Raw genomic sequence first — 22,024 nt, 5'->3', positions numbered from 1 at the left:
CACAATACAACGAACACATGACGTACCAATACATCAACGTTTCTTATGGACAGACTCGCGAGATGTCATGTGCTGGATTAATTCGAATCATAGAAAATACAGCATCTTCGTAGGCCATCGGGTTGGAGAAATTCTGGAGAACACCAACGCCGAAGAATGGCGATGGATCCCAACGAAGCTTAACGTGGCAGACGAATGCACGAAATGGACGAATTTCCGGCAACATTTAACCTCGAGTCGTTGGTTTACTGGACCAGAATTTCTTAAAGAATCGATGCAAGTGTGGCCAGCAGCAGAAACTATCGCCTACGAAACTACTGAGGAAAAACGACACCATGTGACATTACACCAACTCAGCGAGCAGGTAATCGTTTTCGAACGATTTTCAAGTTGGAGGAAGCTGCTTCGAGCGATCGCCTACATGTGGCGTTTTATATACAACTCCAGAAAACCGACGACAAGACACACCGGAGCACTCACCAGCGTCGAGCTACAGCGAGCGGAAAAACTCATTCTGAGAATTGTACAACAAGAAAACTACCCTGAAGAGTACAACATCCTAAAGGAAGCACTGTCGACGAGGAACCAGCAAGTCCGCATTAAGCGAAGCAGTTCATTATACAAGCGTAGCCCGTACCTTGATGAAGATGGACTCTTACGTGTTAAGGGGAGAATCGATGCCTGCCTGTTCGTCGATTCAGCTGTTAAAAGACCAATAATACTTCCCAAGTCCGGTACAGTCGTGGATTTAATTATAGGAGACTACCATCGGAAACTTCGACACGGACATCATGAAACGGTACTGAACGAAGTACGATCCAGATACGATATCCCCGCTCTACGCAGAGCGTGCCGTCGCGTAACGAACAACTGCTTGTTTTGTCGAATCAGACTGACTAAGACCCGCTCTCCGATGATGAGTCAACTGCCTCCAGCCCGTCTAGCCGCTTACTTGAAACCGTTTTCCTATACTGGGATTGATTATTTCGGTCCAATGATCGTCTCAACAGGTCGCGGAAAATCTGAAAAAAGATGCGTGCATACTGGCGCTGAGAAACTTTATGGCACGAAGAGGTACACCTAACGAAATCTTCAGCGACAATGGTACAAACTTTGTCGGAGCTAACAGAGAGTTAGTAGAAGCGACCAGAAGGATCGACACGCAAAGACTCATGGAAGAGATCGATATTCCCGATACAAAATGGACCTTTAATCCGCCGTCTGCACCACACTTCGGAGGTGCATGGGAGAGAATGATAAGAACGGTAAAACGAACGCTCGAGAAAATGCCATTTCGACGAACCCCGACCGATGCAATACTGAACTCTATGCTCATCGAGACCGAAAGCATAATTAATATGCGCCCCTTGACACATGTGCCGATTGACAGAGGTGAAGACGCACCACTAACCCCAAATCATTTTCTTTTAGGGTCACCGTCTGGTGTGAAGCCCCTCCTTACCTTTGATGATTCCTCTGCCACGCTACGTAACACATGGGCAGCGTCACAGGTATACGCGAACATTTTGTGGAAGAAGTGGTTGAAGGAGTATTTGCCGACGCTCACGAAACGATCCAAGTGGTTCGAGCCATCCCCTCCGATTGTTATAGGCGATCTCGTTTTGATAGTAGATGATAACAGCCCTCGGAACTGTTGGCCGCGCGGAAGAGTAATCGAGACGGTACGATCGAAAGACGGAGAAGTGCGACGCGTAATTATTCAGACTACGAAAGGGACGCGTTTGGAACGTCCGTCTGTTAAAGTCGTCGTCTTGGACGTCGGACGGAGTGTAAAGAGCTAAGGCAAACGTACCTTCGCACGGGGGGGAGTGTTCACAATAACAAGCGTTTATTGCAGCTTCCCGCCGTAACTGCAATAAAAGCGGTGTTAGTGTGGACGCGTCCGACTTCGTGCCGAAAGAGAGCGAGAGGTCGTGTGAGAGAGGGATAAAATTAAGTAATAAATGCGTAAGCTGCCGTACTCGTTTGCTCACGCACTTAAGAACCAAACGATACGGTAAGCGGACGAATTTTTAGCCCCAGCTTAAAAACCGCAAAAACCGTTCTTTGCCAAATATTCGTTAACTTCCCTATCCGAAAAGTTTATGTTGGCTAAGTAGCCAACAGGTGTGATGACTGGCCATCTTAATCCTCTTTTTTGCAAATGGAAGGATAAAACAAAGAACTCGCAACGAGGTAGCAAAAAACGCTTCGACATCCGGTTAGACATTTGCTGGGCATCGTTCAGGGACCGCTCTAACTGCACCTGTAACATAGACAAGAGACGAGCTGACAACACAACAGCAACAAAAACCCGTCTTCCTTTGCTGATGTGAAGCGGATTTCAATTTCACCTTTTCCCCAAGCATTTCACCGGAACGGCGCGAAGGGAATGTAAATCTGGAGCCTCCATATTGTGTGTACGATTTGATGCATTGCAGGAAGTAGCGTGCACGGATTTCGCTCCGGCTGTTGTAAGTTCCAGCCCCTTTCGGGAAGCGATGATGGCCAATGATTTCGGTATTTTCTTTGTTTCCTTCACCTCGATTATTCATATGAAAATTGTTCCCTTCTAAAGAGTGCAAAAAGGGGGGAAAATGAACGAAAAAGGCAAGGTCCTTCGGTTGACTTGCACAAGGTGTACAGAGATAATAAACAGCAAAATCGGTACCCTGCTAAAAGCAACCGATCTAGGCTTCTCTTCTCGATGATCTGTGATGTTTTTCACGCACACACACACACACGGAAAAAGTCCCGGACCGTCACACACACACATTCATGGACACGAGGGATCCAAGAGAACCGTCTAAATGGCTAATGGAAAATGCATAACTGCCATCGTTGCCGTTCCTTTTGGGATTTAGTACACACACGCACTGGATGTAGATGCTACAGGTGAGATGAGAGTAAGGTGGGGAGGGCAGAAGAAGGTTCACCCTGATGCCTAAGTGCCCCAGATAGGATAAGATGCGTATCCATTTTGTCTGCCTTTAGACGGCAAGGGTTTTTTTGCACCTTCGTTTTCCAACCGCCCTCGCCCAGTATCCGTATTGTGTGCGTGGTTGAAGAGGATTCTGCATAAATCTGTGCTACTCCGCTTAGTCAAAATATAACGGCGGATACGGATAGGTGAGGGAGGGAGCGAAAGAGAGAGACCAACGCGACGTGTCTACACAATGAGATCAGCCAAAAAGGGCGCATTTGGCTTGGGGGTGTTGAAAACGCGCGAGATTTGCGAAGAAGAAAGAGGCGAGATAAGTAATAGTGGCGTGCGTGTTGGTTGGTTGAACGATAGACGAAAGGAAAGTAGCTTTCAATTTTCTCAATACTCAACCAATAATGCACGGGTGATCAGGCCATGGGTGAGCTTATATTGTGCCAGTTTTTTTTTTTTTTTTTCGAGTATGGATTGCTTTGGACGAGAAACCGGCATTAGTTCCGTTGGGTGAATTGATGTTTCAATTTCGCCGAGCTTAGTTTTGCAGATTATTGGAACGTTTTTAATGTTCTTTTGTCGGATTTTCTCACCTACTATCAGTGAGGTGCGAGATTCGCAAAGCTGGAAGAAAATGGTATTTGAAATGGTAAAGCACGGCGTGAAATTTAGAATTTCCGAATTATTTGCCTTATGTAACGCATGTTTCAAGCAATGAGTATTTCAGGAACATAGAATTCTTCTTCTTTCAATGCTTTAAAAGAGCAATACTCTGTCTCCGATAATTGCGGGTCAAATTGTAGGAAGATTGGAAAGTTTTTTTCCAGAATTTCTGCATATTTTATTTATTTAGTTTAAGTACTTCTTGCCGGTATTCTATTCGGAGCCGTAGTCTCATTTCTGGATATTGTCGTGAAGAAATTTCGAAATTTTAGCTTAAGAGGATCACTCTACTATTCAACGTTTGGTCAATAATGGGGACATGTTGGGAGCGAAGTGGTTATTAGTTTTTTAATCAGCAAGAATAGTTAGTCAATCTCATTTTGAGCGTTTGTTTGTAGCTAGAATTATTATCTTATTACGGTTTGATAAATATGTCAAAGAAGTAATTAAATGGCCTGTATGTTCTAGATCGGCGTTAAGCTTCCTGGTAGAGGATTTTTGACCTAATTTAATACCATATTATCATTTTATGTGCAACAAAGTGTCGTTAATTGATTATATCTTTGATAAACCCTACCGCCTGAACTAATTTTTCACAGAACCGATTCATCATTGACTGGAAATTTATTATTGCCATCTAACTGTCTAATGCTGAAAAAAGATATTCCATCTAAAAACAAAAACATATTTATCCAGAAGTTGTCAAACAATAATTAAACGATTCCGAAGATTGAGTGATCGTTTTGTATAACAGTTTGTTATGAAAACTGGCACCATCAAAGCTACGAAATGTAAAAACACTTGGTTGTTCAACACATATTGGTTGAATTTATCATATTCCATATAATCCTAACTTAAATCCTCTTTGCCGACGGTTTGAACCACTATAAGTTATTACGGAGACGTTCTTAAACGCTGTTCGTTTTGACTGATTTATTTTAAATAAAGTAATCGGAAGTCACTAGCCTGTTTCACTGCGCTCTCTTACTTCCTTTTTAAAAATATGCCAGATTTAATGGAAACTTTCTTAACCAAAACCTGACCCGATGAAGCACTCGTTTCCGTTGTCGTCGTACAAATCACCGATCACCGTCAGCACTATAACCTGGGAATAGAAGCAGTGTGGGAATTCTTGAAGGAAAAGCCTCCCGAGAGCAGTAGCGTCATTCGGATGATGTTTCACTGATGGTTGCGAACCCCCATTCGAAATGCGAGTCGCGTCACAAGCGTCTGATTTGGGAGACATGTCGTTTCAGGCTGGAGAAAACCGTGTCACAAGAAGCAACAAGCTTCGCTTGTTGCTCACAGCCCATCGCTTGTTGCTTCAAGTTTGATGCTTTTCTAGCAAAAAGCTCACCCTGTTGCTGCGCATCCTGGTCAACCTGTTGTTGTGTGACGCAACCGGAAGCTGTCACACAGCGACGGGGAGCTTTCGCTATCCCAAAAGGGGAAATGGTTTCCCCTTGCGTAGCGAAAGCTTTCTATCGGTGTCGCACAATGCGCCTAACCGGCTGATAAGAAACATTCCCCACTCTCTCGCTTGTATGCAATGAGGCTGAGCAAAATGATGATGACTGTTGGCGGCGATGCCACGACTAGCTGTCCTTTTCAACGAACAGTTTTTCACGAACCTTCACTTCGCCCCAGCAATCGTTTATCTAACCGAAGCGTGGAAAACTGCCGTGTCGTGTGTTCTGATAGAGTCAGCCAGTTCGGATTTGTTCGTAAGATCGCATCGGACAGGTTGGTTGGTTCGGTATGCTTTGGATGGACATTACATGAGCAGCGTGTTCGGGTTTCGGGCTTTGCTAATATACACACAGGTGTGCTCTACAAGTGTTTGTAATTGTGTACGTTTCGGTAAAAGGTGGATTCGGGTGCTTTTTTTTCGATATTCTCACCTGGCTGAATGGTGCAGGTTTTCTAGCAAATCAATGTAAGTGAGTACCACCAGTAGGTTACACATTATGACACCCTTATCTGAGGTAATAGTAAGATGAGTACTCTTAAGAACAAAATTTAAAAGACACAATGTTTCTTAAATGCCATTTGTTTAACGTATTGTATTGCGAACAAAGATTTTTATTTAAATTTTAATTTAATTTAATTTTAAGGTACAACTTATTCAACTTATCTCTTGAAGAATGCAATTTTGGATGTTTTTATTTCTAAAAAGCCCCAATAAACAGAACCTCCAAGCTCCAGATGGAAAGACTCTTCAATAGTCTTTCTTAAGTTCAAATTTCTTGTAGAATAAACTACCAAACAGATCAAATCTACACCATGATCTTCCCAAAGATCGCAGACGCAAGCATCTTCTTCGTGCAATTATTTACCTGTTTCCGGTTTATCGTCTGGATTTCCAAATTTTCCCTCAATTCCTCTCCTAACCCTCCCACCATCCATTTTTATTAGAATGATCTTCAATGATCTATCGTGCTCGTTTGTTGTTTTGCTGTTTAGACATACCATGGTCCGTGAGTTCTTGCTGCCAAGAAATAACTCACCATCGTCACGCTGGGTAGCTCATGCATATGTTTTGGTAAAGTTTGCTTTACTTATGCGTTTGCTTTCCCTCTTACGCCTATCGCACATTCGCAAGTAGTACAATGTGCACTCACGTCGTACGTACGCGTTTCATTCACCCGTGTGTCGGGTACATAACATGTATTATTCATGCACAGGAAAAGCGGCCCGTCTCCCGTCGAATATCTGCCTGTTCTGGCGCGACAACGAACAGAAGCGAGAGAGCGTACAGCCTTTGCCAGCATTTGAAGGAAGCATCATTTGGACTCACTCGTCCGAAGTTCTCGTTCTGAAGGAAATTTCTTGGCGATTTCGTAAGGTCTCGTCGATTCGGCGCACTGGTGTTGTACCGTGCGTTTGTTGTTGCTGTACGTGGTAGGTTTTCTTGTACTGTTGGCTTGCTGTTGGTTTACGGCGGGTTTGGAGGTAACTCGCGGTTCGAGAAAGCGATTGAGATGTTCTTGTTGCTCGTTTGCTCACTCGAACGTTGGGAATATAGTGTAGGGTGTTAAGGCTAGCGCTCCCTGTTCTACTTCCGGATCCATGCTCGCAAACCCGCAAACGTGGGTGAGTGTATTTGTGCGTAGGGCTGATGCTGTCTCACTTTTGCTCGTGCTACGGCTCTCGACCGGTTCCATCGGCCGAACAAGGAGCAACAGCTTCATTCGCGCATCATCATTATTATCATCAACGCCACCGTACCACTGGCACGGTTACAGAACAGCAACAGCATCGTCATCATCATCGGCATCATCATCATCATGGTCATTGACTATCCACCCCAAGCAGCCTGGAGTTGGAGAAGGAGCGAATGAAAGAGCACAGTCGTTCGCATCGGACGCGGCTGCTCGGATCATGTTTTTCCTTTCGGCATGTTCGGGCTGCCGTTCCCCCGGCGCTGAGCGAGTGAGGATGCCGATACCGATGGACGGGTTCGGGTCCGGGTTCCGCCGTGTTCGGTCGGGCTTCGCGCTCGCAGTACATATCTTTTATGTATTTATGTTGGTTGCGTTTCTGCCGTTTTGTTATTACCTCGAAAAACCAGTCGATTTCGTTTCAGTCTTCATACAGTCTTCGCTTTAACCCGTTCCAATCTATCCGCCGCTCTCACAGTTATCAGTATACATCAACAACAACAACAACTACAATAACAACATATTAATATCTTAACAAAAGTTTGTAAACTAACGTGCGCCCAGTATATTCGGTTCAGCAATCAGATCTTAAGAGGACACGTTCAGTCGCCTTTGCTTTTTAACTCCGGCTGATCGTTTTAAAGAGCTTCTTTCGCGAATGAAAAGATCAGGCACCAGAACACTCTTATTCCGCTAAGAACTGTTTGTCCTGGCTGACAAACTCGTCCTTCGAGCCGCTTAAGTTCTTTCACTAGGTAGCATTTAGTGTTATGTACGATCGTGACCTTAAGATCTGAAGTGTTTTCCCTAGTTTCGGCGTATAAGTTAAACTCAAGTTTATTTTTCTTGACTGGTAAGGCCCTGTTAGGGTTTTTGCTTGCGCACCTTTGGAAAAAGTACGTTCAGAGTCTAGCTGATTTTTTGCAAGATCTTACGCTCGCTGACATTTCAGCCTCGTAGTAACTCCTCCGCGCGGGTGGTTAGTTTTGTTTCCCGCGAGAAAGAAAACAAAAGGACTCTTCACTAAGGCAGATCTCTCAAGGGCTCAAGATACCCTTGCAAGTGTTCTGTGACTCTGTGTGTGTAGTTATGTATATGTTTTTGTATCGTCTTCCGTTCCGTTGTTTATTTTCTGTCTCGTATGGTTTAGGGCTCTTTGTGCAGGTTGCCGCGTCACAACATCGTTCGATCTGCACCCCCCCCCAGTCATCACGATCATCGGATCGTGGAGCATCACATCAGCTACGTTCGCTTTTCCTTGCTCACCCTTTAACTCTCTCTCTCTTTCTATTTCTCTACTCCTCTCTCTGGCAATCTTTCTCTCTGTGTGTGGTGTCGCGCGCGCGGTATCCAGCATTCTTTTAGTGCGTGAGTGCGTTAACGTCTTCACCGTTCGAAGGTGTGTATCAGCGCTGCCGGGTGGTGCGTTAAAGTGTCGTCTGTGCGTCTAAGTGTGTTTCGTGCCAAATTCAGCTCCTTTCTTTACACGCCTGGTGGGCTTGAGTTCTGTTTTCGGTTAAAGTAAGTTGTGTACCGTCTATGTTTGTAAGGGAGCCGTCTCGGTCGGTGATACAGCTCTCATCGTTCCCCAAAAGTGCAGCCAGTTACCAAAGACAACCGTGGACACTACGTGCGTTCATCAGACGCACAACGTGTATTTGCGTGTGCGTGTGTATATGTGTGGCTTTTGTGGTTAAGTGAGTGATTGTGTGTGTGTGCGCGAGTGGTGGTGGTACGACGCTATTCACAACTAGGAGCGACTGAACAACCCGGGGGGAAAATCAACTAACCTGACACAACACAGGAGCAGAAGCGATTCCTCACAAACCTCACAAAGTCTCACCCCACCCAAACATTCCCAATCCCGCTGGTGGATTCATAACAAGTCAAAGCAGCCAGACAGGCCAGCAGCGTGCATCTTTCGCGTGCCGACGTCCTTGGGGTGGTGTATCCTGCCCTTTTTTCACACGCTTTTTTCCCCCATCGTTCCGGAACCAATCCTCCAGCAAACACGCTTACCTTGATCCAATCACAGACAAAATTGAAAACAACAACAAAAATCGCGCCACGTATATACGCGGTTGTGTGGTTGTACGGTTTGGGTCACGAACGTCGCTTAGGCTCAGCTTTAAGGACGCGAAAAATATTGGCAAAGCAAAAGCAGTAATCGAATACAGCAAATTGTGTAACAGGTTAGTTTGAACGGGAAAGGATAATATGAGATCTTGCTAGCTGCTGCTGCTGTTGCTGCTGCTGTAGCTACTGATCGCGAAACAGAAAACGCGAGGAAAAGAAGTTTTCTATTGTCCAAAAATTGGAACAACAAGCAAAGAAGGGGTCACAACGGTTCTCTTGAGACTCGGGCTTGCGATCATCTAAGTTGTGGCGAGTTTTTTTTTTTACAGAAACAAGCAAACGGAACAGATAAAAGCAAATCTCACAACCCAAATCACTTTTCGATCGCTGATTGATCGCTCGTTCGTTTTGTGCAATTTACACACAACTTGGGGTGGGTTTTTGGTAGTAAGCAGACGTTGGCAGACACAAGGCGAAAAACGCACAGTGCACACATCCAATCGGTGGGGTGATATTTTCAACTGCAAATCATTCTCGCATTCCTTCCTGCTTTTTTCCCCTTTACAAACTAATCACACATACAAACAGCCACCCGTAGGGGCGCATCTTTTCCTCTGTTGTTGTTGATAGATAAGAAGTAAGCGAGGGCAGCAGTAAAAGGTGTGCTGGAACGAAGCGAGCACGAGAAAACGGGTTTAAATTAAAAAAAAGAGCTGTCGAATAGCGGCTAATGAGCGGCTAAAGCACGAAGTTCTCGAAAGGTTCTGCTATCCAAATCAACTAAAACCTTTACGAAGCAGCAAAAGCAAAAAGACGTAAAGAAACATATCAGGAAAAGCAGCGTGAGTGGAGGAAAAATCGAACAACCTACCCAAATACAACAGAAACACACATACACACGTCAGTCGACACGCGGTGGGTAATTTCTACCACAGGCCAAAGAGTTGAGGCATGCAAGAGTTTTAGCTTTTGATGAGCTCTGAAGAGTTGTTTTATTTCCCTTTCGAACGCAAGGTTGTATGTGAGTGGTTTTAGTGTGTGCGAGTGAGTGAAGGGTGTGAAGGGTGTGTTGCGCTAAAGAGAATTCCTCCCTGTGTGTCAGGTGTACGTATGTATGTGTGTGTGTGAGAGAGAATAGGGGTGAAAAGCAAGCGGAGCAAAGGTAGCAAAGCCAGAACGCGCTGATCGTGTTAGTTGCGTGTTTCTGTTCCATGATCTTCTTCAGAGACCGCATTCTCGCCGCGCGATCGTATGTGTGAGAAGGAACAGTGAAGAAGACGGTGTCTGAGGTCGAAAGCATAAAGCCAAAAAAAAAAAAACAAGCGGAAACAGCGAATAGAAAAGAGGATCAGGTGTGTGAGGCCACGCGGGGACTGTAGAGCCAACGACGCAACACTAGCTTGAAAGTACGAACGAAGGTATAGCAGGAAGGAAAGAAGGAACAGAGAAAAAAACGACCAAAGCGAGTTGTTCTTTTTAGTCCGCAACATCAGAAGAGAACATCAGCCGTTGCCTACGGTCAGTTTGGGAGGGTGTAAAGCAACAGCGAAAAACGGGAAGAGCAACATAACCACAAACCCGGCGTCCGGTTTGTGTGTGCGTAAGAAGGGGTGAAGAAGAACCTGACGCGCTCGCGCGGCATCTTAAAAAACCCCGGGACCCCGGGACAGCGAGCATTTCTTCATGCTTTTGGCTCTGCTGGGAGACGTTCGGAATCGAAGATCGTCGACCGTGCAGCAGACAGCCACGGACCGAAAAACCGGTTTCCAGACATAATCAAAAATAATTACCAACCAATACAACCCCCGGTTTTTCCACTCACACACTCACAGGCGTGCGTGATCTTGCTGCGGTGGTTGCTGGTACTTTGATCATCAGCACACCTCCGCGCCCTATTGCGTAGTTTTCTTCACCCTCTTGAGCTCTCACCCTCTGTTGCTCATTCTTACGCGGTGTGTGTGTGTGTTTATGTGTGTGCTATTGCATATTCAACACAAATACACACATAGGCGGGTGATCATCAGTGGCACGCTGGTAGGTTGTGTTCTGTTCTGAGGTTGCCTTTTGGTATAGTTCGGGAAGAGCAAACGACGCGCACAACGCAAGTCAAGTTGAACTCCTGTTCCGCGGTGCTTTTGTTGCAGATCGGCAGAAGAAATTCGGCATCCTAGTCGCTCAAGATTGGTATTGATCGCTGTAGTGCAAACTGTGTGCGTTTCGAGATTCTTTCGCAAAACCTTTTCCCCGTGTGAGATTTGAATCCTTCGGGAACTTGTTGTGCTTGTGAATTCTCCCAAAACAGCCTATATTTTGTATAAAAAAGGTACTTGCGTGTGTGGGTTTTCGTATGTGAGTGCGTGTGCTGGACCGAATCGAGCTATAGAAGAGTATATAGGGTGCGTACGTGTGAATGTGTGTGTGAGTGTATACGTGTAGGACGACGTCACCCATCGTAATACGTCAGGTGTGACGACAGGTGTATAGGAACAATTCTAGAGTAATTAGCAAAAATAACAGAAACACTGAACACATATTTGTGGCGAATAAGACATAGTGGAAGGCATGCGTAGCTTTACTGTAGCGTATTTTAGGTAAATGAAAATTGTGTGGCAAGTTAGCAGTAAGAACCAAACCTTAGGATAAGACAATCCAACCGTGCTCAACCCACGTGAGGATCGACAATCAAAAGAAGCGCGTTTTGACAATCATCAAATATATCAAAGGCACTTTTGACGTACGTGTCGGTACTCGAAACGGTGACAATCTTTAGACTCTATATCTTTATCGTACCAATCCTTGACACCTGGCGCGAGAGCATCCAGCTTCCCCCGAGACAATCATCTGCTGCGAATTCGGAATCTTTTGCATTCGCAGCCAGAATACCCGGTTTGGAGCAGTACGCTTGATTCGCAATCTAAGGGTCAACTTTCGACAATCTCCGGTATTATTCCGGAACCTCTCCTGTTCTTGACAATCTAAATCTCAAGTAGCAAACTCTAGATACGCTATCAATTTTCACTTTCTATTGAGTGTGGGGAGCTTACTCTCTTACTCGCAAAGCAGTAGAGCTGTAACGTAAATAGTTTATAAGGTAAAATTTGAAGATCAATTATATAGAGAAATTTTTGGAGTGCAATTACAAGCCAACCGTGTATAGCTTTAAGAGTGTTTTTTCCACGTTGTGAACGAAGCGACGAAATAGTGCGGTCGCACCAACAACAGCCAACCAACTAGTTTATAGCTCACCAACGGGTTGTTTGGTGTGAGTAGTAAGGCATAGGAAACTCGATCGAAAATCGGATCATTACCTTTTTAGAAGAAATTATAACCAGACAGGAAGCGTAAGAAGGGTGTGTGTTTTTGCAACCGTAAGACAAACGAGCGTTCTCTCCCGATCAACGGTTGAGAATCCCGTTCCGGTAGAGGCGAAAAATTCACGTCACCACCACGTATTTCCGGCCGAGTCCGATCTTTTGTCCCCCCTTTTTACAACCCTCGCCGGTAGCGGCAGTAGCAGCGGCAGCGGCCTCCGCGTCCACCGGCCTCGGTGCGAACAGTTCACCTTCCACGCTCGTGCCGCCACAACCGCAGCCACCACTGCAACCACTGACACTCCCATCCATTGCATTACATCATCCTCCTCATCCTTCCACCGCTCCTAACCAGAGCACGCAGCTAGCAGCAGCGACAGCGTCCCTATACCATCATCAGCATCATCAACAATCGGTCACGAGTCTAGTGTGTGCGAGCGACCTTAATCAGGGAAACGCGGGTGAGCTTGTGAACGCGTCCACGAACGGACTTTGCTGCAGTCAGCAGTTGTGCTACTGTGGTCACTGCTGGCAAACGCAACACCAGGGCATCTTTCTGTCCTCGGCCGCAAGTGCACAAAGTTATCCGGCGATACTCGCACAGCAGCAGCAGCAGCAGCAACCGGCACTAGTTGTCGGACGGTACCCGGACAGTAACAGTAGCAACAGCAGCAGCACCGATCTGCTTAATCACTGCTCTCCAACGTCCGGTAACGGTGAGCTTGGTTACTATTCGACCGGCACAACCGCCACCACCACGACCACACCGTACCATCACACGTACCCGGCTCCGCAGCTGTTGAGCCACCATCCTCATCATCTTCCTCCTCACCATCATCCACTGCTAGTGCAGCAACCGTTTCAGCAGCTCGCGCATCAGCAACAGTTGCAACTCTATCATCATCATCACCATCAGCAACAGCAACAGTTCCATCCGCTTCAGCAGTACTTCGACAGCAACTACAGCAGCAGCAGTCTCAGCAACAGTAGCGGGAGCAGCATCGTCAGCAGCAAAACACTAAGCATGGTAAGCATGAAACTCGACTCACTGCATCCGTTGGTACAGCCGCCAACCTCCGCCATGTCAATCTTGCTGCCGGATGGCGTGACGGCGGCCACGCCAACACCGCTACCGGCGGCGGCGGCTGCCTACCTTTATGCCGGCGGGCAGATGGTCCAGTACGACGAAATGCAGGAGGAAAACTACTGGGGCTCGGAGCTTTCCGAGCTGCCGGTGCTGGTGGCCGCGCCACTGCTGCCATACCAACGTGAACCGGTGGATGATACACTTCCACCGCCACCACCACCAACGCGGCCACTGCCATCGTCATCCTATCCTGGCACCTGTACCGGTCCACTATTCTCTGTCTATCTTAGTCCCATTACACCTACTACTTCTACTACCGCTATCTCCACCACTATCACTGCAAGCAATGCGACCCGCTCCGCTACGGAGGTCCGCGCGTGCGGTAGACACTATTGCACCAATTCCCGCACCCGCATCATCACTGCTAACACGACTCATCCCGCTAAGGTACAGCATTATGGCAACCAGCCGCGTTGCTTCTTTCACCTTTTCTTTTATCACTGTATCTCTGTCTCTGTTCACTTTACATCATCACCTTCTGTCTTACTTTCATGTTCTTGCATCATTCGTGTGTGTTACCTGTACTCACGGTGTCCGGAAGTTTGAGGACTATTTGTTTTGAAACTTTAGGCGGAATTCAATGTGCTACTATTGGATTTAGCTACTTAATTTACATAAATCTGGCGCAAAAACTCTCGCGCGCCCTCAATCTCACCTGTTGATCTCTAGAACACGTCTAAGAGGTGTACGTCAGCTCTGGATAAAGTCTTCTTGTTTCTGTTTCAGGAATATATGAGTCGTTCATCTATCACGGTTCTTGAGCGAATTAATTTTAAAGATGGGATCAGGTTCAGCTTGACTTTTGTTTGGCTAAGTAACCAGATCATTCTGAAGTAGCAGGATATCTGACGTATTGCTTTAGAACGCCATACTTGCGAGATTGTTCCGAATTGCACCGTTCTAAGCTGTGCATACGCTACAACCAAGAAGCATTGAACTAGCCATCGACATCCCAGGCTGAAGTTGTAAATTAATTACGATTGGTTTGCCAACTACAACTCTACAGCTGGCTTACTTCAACCCTATTGTGTACCGAAACTGACCATCTCGGGTGTAGTGAATGGTTCATTACATGCAAGCCGGTACTTCTGAACCTGAAAACGAGAAAGCAACAGCATTTCCCCCAGCCCAGTGCAACAGAAATGCGCTCACACACTCACGCACGCACGCTTTCTGTTTGGTTGTTCAATTTATAACCGAGCAAACCACAATGCCGCTTCACCGGGAATAATCCTCCATCGTTTTGCAACGGCCAGGCACACTGTGCTGCCGGTTGTCGTTGTTGTGCCGTGTGATGCAGCAACCAACCAAGCTACGAGCGTTATAACCATTGCCTGGTGTGGTATGGCAGTGGCAGTGGAACCGTTCAATGGTTGTTTATTTATCTCGAGATAATTTGTACCGCCGAGTCCTTATGAATTGCTAATCAGTTGATTAATTATTTCCCAATCAGGGCAATTTGTACACACCCGCGCACGGGTGGGGGTTTTAAACAGCAACAAATGGACAGTCCGAGCCGAACCTCGGATGATCGGCGTGGAATGTGTGTGTGTGCGTGGGTCCGTTGGGAATTACAAGAAACAGGCAATTTCTTGCAAAAGATCGATTGTGTAATGGGTTTTGTCAATAAGGCAATGTGTTTATGTGGTTTCAAAGTGGCAGTGACCCATCTCGTTGTGGTGTTGCGTGTGCCGTGTCTAATTATGTTGATAACAGGCACAAGACACGTATTGTTAATTGTGTATTAACCTTTCTCAATTGAGTAGAACGAAAAAAAAAAAAATTGCTACACAGGGGGGCTATTATGACTTGGCTTAACCATAGAATTTCCGGGATTAATAAGTAATGTGCCAGTCTTCTCTGGACTCTGCAGAAAATGCTGCTGTTTGTTAAAAATTGTTCATTATACCCTGAACACAGTCTAGATGTGTTTCGTTGAACTATAATTTCGATATCCTTATTTTTGGAAGCGTCCTAAAGGATACAGTTGTCCAAGTAACTTGGCAAGATAAGTTTGCCTCGTCATTGTTCATTTAATTCTTGTTTTTAGTTACCTCGAACCCACTTTTTGCGAATTTTATGCTTCGCAATATTTCTTAGTGGCTCTCTACCAGTGAGCCCTGTGGTGACTGTGACAACGGCACCAGTCTTCACATGGTAGAACCAGGCTTCTAATCCCATTCTGACCGTCCCTCCGTAGTGAAAACTGACTAATCAACTAAGCCGTGTAGCCGTGCAGCAAGTCCAGTAATAAGAAAAAGTATTACTCAGTTCATAGATTAAAAAAGCTTTTAAAAGTCTTTTGAATTGTTATTTTTATTGTGCTTTTTTCATGCGTACATCAGTAAAGAGCATAAAAATATCGATGCTGATCCCTTCTTGTGCAAAAAAATTGGCCTTATCGCGTCTCTATGCATGATTTAATCGACTATTCAAATTCGAATTCAAATTGAATTTCATTGTTATATTTTATTGCTCACAGCGTTTTTAATGGTTTATGACGTTTTCGATTGTATTTTTGATGAAAGAATTTTTCGCTTATGGATTTATCTTTCTTTGTGTATATTTTTAATCTGTCATCTGTTAGTCTGGTTTAATGCTATTAAAACATGTATTAAATAAACAAAATGAAGTATCCGTTGACTGTACAAAATGTGCGATATTACAATCCGCTTCGTTGGTGTTTTCAATTGAAATTTCGTGGTTTTCCGGTTGCAAAACCACGAAATCGTTCAACAATCAATGATGCAATTGTGAGTTATCAAGCTTTTTTTGTTTTGCTATTGTTGAAAGCCATTTTGCATTGTTTTCGAAAAAGGGGTACAACAACACACAGATGCCGCAAGGTTTGATTTTTTTAGTTTGGTGTTCATTCTGTGGTTTCCCGTGCAGATATCGTCGCGAGGGCGAAATCGTTGCAATTTCCTCCAGCATTCAAACCAAAATGTGTGTGAAAGTGCACGATAATATGGCAAATAACATGTTTGTAAGCGGACCAAATACAGGACAGATCGTTCCGCATTATTGTGCCACGACTAGCAGAACCTCAACCGGAAACCCCCAATGACGGTGTTGGGCAAAATATTTGCAATAGCTTTTAATTAAAAACTGATCAAAAAATTTCACCATTTATTAGCAAGATTCCAACCGCACTATCGCACTGCTCTGTTCCAAATGTCGATGCCGCGATGTATCTCACTCTCGTCGTCCTTTCGGTGAACGATTACCACCAAAAGAACGTATCCCGGTGGTGGTGTCGGTGGAAAACTGGAAAAAGCAGTATGATGAATGATGGGCCTCCTGTGGATTCGAGCACGACAGGGCACACTGGGCTGCTGGTATGCCGGATGGGGGTCTCTCGTCTCTTTTCATTCTCTCGGTGGTGTTTACAACGTACGAAAACCGCCACACCACCAAACCAGTAGATTCACAGGTGTTAGGGGCCAATTTCAGAGGCTTTTCCAATATCATATTAATTAAACTAACGCAAACGTTCAATGTCTGGGTGCTGGGCGTTACACAAGGCTCATGATATGGTCCCTGTGGTGTCACCCTGCTCCACAGTGAAAGAAAGAAAAGGATGCAAACCAGTCCACCACCCCGGGATCGTGTGGCGAGATGCATATGGTTCGTAGATATTCCGAGGTTGCATTAAAGTAATTGCCTTTTTCCGCACGAATCGACGACGGACAGACATTGTGGATGAAATATCTAACGTGTAGTGCAGTTTGATGATGCACACTTGAAGGCAGATAATGGATGTAATGTTAAAATCTATTATGATGGCTACAAAGAGACCATTTGTTTGTGTGTGTAATGAAATATTGCTTAACTCATTTTACATCGATCGATCAACGGCAAAGGCAGGCTGGATGAGCCTTAGTGCAGTTCGAGATTTCGTTCATGAAGAGTATAACCTTCAATATCTGCTCAAGTACACACTACATCAGTAGCCTCACTATAACTAAAATCATCCATTTTACGAACAATGTAAATTTTACCACTTACAAAATTCCTTCCCTAAGTGGCTAGTAATTGAGACCAGTATTTTATGAACAAAACATGAACTAGAAGGATCCAATCTCGTGCCCTTATGTCACCGTCAGTTACCGCTATCGTTCAGCAGTGGAGATGCAGAGACCGCACGATATGTGTCATCAACAAAGGCCCGATTTCTCACACCGTTCCGGACGTGCTCGGGTTGAGATTCGGTGCACGCTTGGATTGCCGGACAACCGGAAATGGGTTCGGTTAATTATCTAGAGTGAAGTAAAATATTTGGAAAAATCCATGAGAGGCTCCAATAAACGAAAAGCTCATACTACCGCCAGCAAGATGGTTTTGCGTGCGTATGATGTTTTATTCAGCTAGGTCGAACCATATTCGGACGAAACCCTCTCGTTACCTTACAAATGCGTTTCCATGCACGGTCGTACATCCTTTTTTTTGATGACCGGTGGCTCCATGGCTTGGAGAACGTGCATCCCGAAAGTTAGAACTGTCGGGTATTTTTCTTCGGTCTATGTGTTGATGGGCTCCTGGGGTCGTTTTAAGGTTTTAATGTCGCCATCGTCGTCATTCTCGGTGGCACAGAAGTGAAACAAGCATGAGATGGCAGGCTTTAGGTGATTATTTCTCTCATCGTAGACCACTCTTTCCAACCATACAAGAAGGATTGTGTCTTTGCTGTCTGATGTCTCAGGCAAACTGCCTTTAAATACCCTGCGGCTATTTACCCGTTCGGGGCACGTTTCGGAAAAGCGTGCGCTCGTAAACACACGGCGTCGCCACAACCCCCAAGACCCCAGGCTAGAGGTTGAGCGGATGAAATGGTCGCTAGTAAAAGGAGTAGCAGATTTTGTGCTTGCGGCAGCATGGGTTTTGTGATAAAATCTTATGCCCTGTCGTCAACTGGCTTACCGCCTCAGTATGTGGTGGCAAAGGAGAGGACTCGAGGATGTGGGTGCTTAAACAAATATGAACGACAAATTATCTCACCCTGTTGCTACCGTAGGCAGGCTGCAGAGACTGCATGAAGGTAATCGTGGACACACCAAAGGTGCCTAACGGCGGAGCTTATCCATTTGATGGGCGTACCGATAGCGTGGTTCACTTTTCATAAATTTCCCTCGTTGATATATTGAAAGGGATTGTGTTGTGCATGTAGAACTATTGAAGAAAGCAGAAGCAAAACTTTTAATTTTTAAAATGCCGTTTACGATAAAAATTTGATTGATGCTAGCTTTTTCTTTATTGATAGGCCAAATCTTTCGAGACACTTTCGTTGAACTGCTTGTAAACAATCTTAATCCATTAGAATTCACTTATCCTAATATCTGAAATATGATCCTTTGGGGTAATTGTCGCAGGAGCTAGAGTACCTTAGATATCTGCCTGCAATTTCTCACCCACATCAATCATCTGCCGTACACGTATATCAATGCGGAGGCATTTAAATCCTTAAAATCAGCTTTAAATCCTGCCGTTCCCGTTTCGGCCAGTTTGGGGAGCGAATCCTTGCTCAGGTGCTTGTCATTATCGCTGCCGCTAAGCTGCCTCATCAGCACAGCATCATCATTCACGATTCTTGCGCGTATATTAATAATTGTTGTGATGGATTTAACGCCTCCATGTTTGGTTTTGTGTCCGAGCACGCTCATCATCAGCAGCCCGGAGCAACACACTGGATGCATCGTGCGTGTTGTCTCCCCCCGCTCCCCGTGTGTGTGTGTGTGTGTGTGTGTGTGTGTGTGTATGTATGTATGTGTTGTTATGGTTGGAATTTCCGGTAAAGTTTATTTATAAAACACTCCATTCTGACACCGTACGATGATGATGGCACGTTGCACTTTCTCCTCTACGGGTGTCCCCTTTGGTTAGTGGACCATCAATGCAAAGGTGGGATGGAATTTGTTACCTCTTTGGGCGTGCCTCACGTAAACATTTTCACACACATACGCACGCACACAGGTGACCGACGCCTCACAACCGAAGCTGCGGTGACGGTGGTTGAGTAAAGCAAATAATTAATTAAATGAAATTTTAATCTTTTATAAAGTTAATTAAATTCCACCCAACCAACATCGGGCTTTGGTTGGGCAGCAAACTCCTGGATGCGTGTGATGGATTCTCTGATGTGAGTGCGTGTGTTTGTATGACTAAGGCAGACCGTCGGCAGCCACATGGTGTTCTGCAAAAAACACACAATTCGTGAGTGTTGCAACTGACTGGAATAACACTATTTTCACGCTTGCAGAGCGAAATAGTAAACTGAGGCTACGAGCAGAGTTTCCGGTAGAAATTACCTACATCCTGGTTTTGATTTTTGTTGTTGTTTGTGTTGCTACTATTACAGTCGCTACACTGAAAAAAATAAGTTATTCCATCTTGCTGTAGTCAAATGAAGTTACACGTATAAAAGCGGCATCCAGTGTCGGCCGAAACACGGAGTCGAAATAATCGATCGTGGCGGTGGTCCAGCTGGGATAGCAATAATGCTGTAGACAGTTCCAAATGTACTGGAATTTTTGTCCTTACTTAGCCAGCAACCAGCCAGTTACGCGCAGATCTCTTTCCACCGTTTCCTTGTAACCTAAATTTATCTGTCTGTCGGGAAATTGCGATTTTAATTTTTCAATCTCAAGCCGGATGCGTTGACTGGCTGGCTGGGCTAGCTAGCTGGTGATGGAAGAAAGGACACCGCACTACAGAGCACCTCGTGCAGCTCGTTTTTCTTTCTAAACCGTTACTCAGCAAAGAATAGCAACAGATACAGACTAACGCTTAGTGATTTCAAAAAAAGAGCCAAACGCGAAAAATATTTACCACCCTCACCAACGTACTACGCGAATCGGTGGCACCAGTAGGCTGGATTGGCAGCCAAAATGTGGCACAATTTCCGTTCGTGTACACTGAGTGCGGCTGGTTTTTTGGTGCTGGTGACGATTGCGATGGCGAAAACGTGATACGGCACGACGAGTGTTATTTTGATTTTTTTTTCTTTGCTAGTCTTTCTCTGTTTCGACCGAGATAAGGGGTGGGTGAGGTTTGAAGAAAGGAATGGTGGGAGGGAAAAAGTATAACAAAAGGCCGATACTTTTGTGGAAGGAAATGAAGCAGAAAATTTAGGTCATAACCGTGAGAGAGCTTCAACGGCGTGTAACGAGTTGGAGTGTATCGTTATTTTCGCGTGCCTTAGGCAAAAGGAGCATTTTTTGTTTCAGTTCAATTGCTCTTTAAGGTAAAGTACAGCAATTTAATTTACTTTGATCGGAAAAAATGCCAAAATTTGCTAAACCCACAAATACTAAGTAGCTCATTAGTGGAGACGCCTGGTGTTTCACGTGATCGGTGATATTCCTTTGGCGATGTTATGACTTACGGTAATCTGTTTACCGCTTCACTGTGCTGATGTTTTTCTGTCTGTGTGTATGTGTATGTGTGTGTGTGTGTGTGTGCTTGTGCTTGAAGCATCAAGCTACCATAATGATAGCCTTTCGCGAAAGATGATAAAATAACATTCCAGCTTTAGTTCGGACCGTGGCTAGCGAAGGCAAAATGAGACCATTGGTTTTCTGTTTTTGTTCTACATCATCCACCATTAACTTCGTGTTAGTGCACTTTTTTTTTACACACCTTTTTTTTGTCCGCCCTTTCCTTTTTGTATCATTCTTACACATTTTTATCCTACTAAAGGGCCACGTGACGCACTTGCACCCGTTTTTGCTACATTCGTTCCGGTAATGGTTAGTCCATTAATTTCACAACCATAATCTAGTTCCGCTCGTCTAACACACGTTCTATCGGGTCGAGAAATGGGGGACCCTTGCGTGCCTGTCTGACGCTATGTGTATGTGTAATCCTTGCGAGAATACCTGTTGGAAGAATAAGCCCTACGATCGCGGGCCCGTTTCTTGGCTATAATTTTATTTCCCTTTTTGTCGCTTTTTCTAGAGCTTAAGGTAGCGTGGTAGGTAAGGCAGCTTCTAGAGCTCTACGAAACGTGTGGAGGCTAGTAGAGGCGGAGCTGGTTGTGATCATCCATTAGTTTCGCCATTTCCGGTACTTGCGTTTTGCGAAGGGTTTTTTCGCGTGCCAAAAGCATCTTTTACCCACCTGTAAACCTGTAGCTTTCAAAAGGAAAGTTGTATTGTTGTGTTTTTTTTTTTCATTCTGCTCTTCTGAAGCACCACAGCGTTTGTTTCTTAGAACTCGGTATTAATTGAAATTTTATTATCTAAAAAAATACCCTTTTTCTGTGCACTTTTCTTTTCCGTATCTTTTTTCCTTCGTTTGTGCAGATTCACATTGTAGGTTGCTTGTGATATCGTTACTGTTTGCGGCTATGCGCTTTGTGTAAGCATTCTTCTGCTGTAAGTAAGCCGATTTCCAGAGCAGCCCTGCACACTGGTCGCGTTTCCGGTTTGTTGCATTCGCCTAGAAGCGTACGAACGTTCACCGGATTACTACAACTAGCCTCTGCCTCTCTTCATATGCCACCCAGACGACTGGCGTGTTGGGTGCAGAATCACCATCTGTTCCGTTGTGCGCTTGAAGGGGAAGTGTTTTCTACCCTCTTAAAAGTGCATTATAAGCATCCACAGTTTGGCTCTGTCTGTGGCCACAAATTGACGCAAGGTGCAATTTTTCGCCCAGGTTCTTTTCGCGTGCGCACGAACCCATAACGGGCCGCGTTTTGTGTTTACGTATCGCCTTCGTGTTGTGTTCGAGA

The 22,024-nt window shown here is 45.1% G+C and overlaps 1 protein-coding gene across 7 annotated transcripts in view; it reads left to right on the top strand.

Annotated features, from left to right (window-relative positions):
* LOC126557414 (polypyrimidine tract-binding protein 2) overlaps positions 1-22,024 on the top strand; it is a 202,731-nt gene that overhangs the window by 76,145 nt on the left and 104,562 nt on the right. Inside the window, exon 1 of one of the 7 annotated variants that reach the window (XM_050213189.1) lies at positions 13,042-13,173. The exons of the other annotated variants lie outside the window; for them this stretch is intronic. Within the exon in view, the coding sequence (XP_050069146.1) occupies positions 13,171-13,173 (3 nt within the window). The 5' untranslated portion in view covers positions 13,042-13,170. Of the gene's footprint in view, positions 1-13,041; positions 13,174-22,024 lie in introns of those variants that run through there. 7 annotated transcript variants of the gene reach the window in all.

This window comes from Anopheles maculipalpis, chromosome 2RL, assembly GCF_943734695.1.
Source record: "Anopheles maculipalpis chromosome 2RL, idAnoMacuDA_375_x, whole genome shotgun sequence".
Lineage (NCBI taxonomy): Eukaryota > Metazoa > Arthropoda > Insecta > Diptera > Culicidae > Anopheles > Anopheles maculipalpis.
Note: the sequence above shows the minus strand (reverse complement) of the source record. Positions and strands in the feature narration are given on the sequence as shown.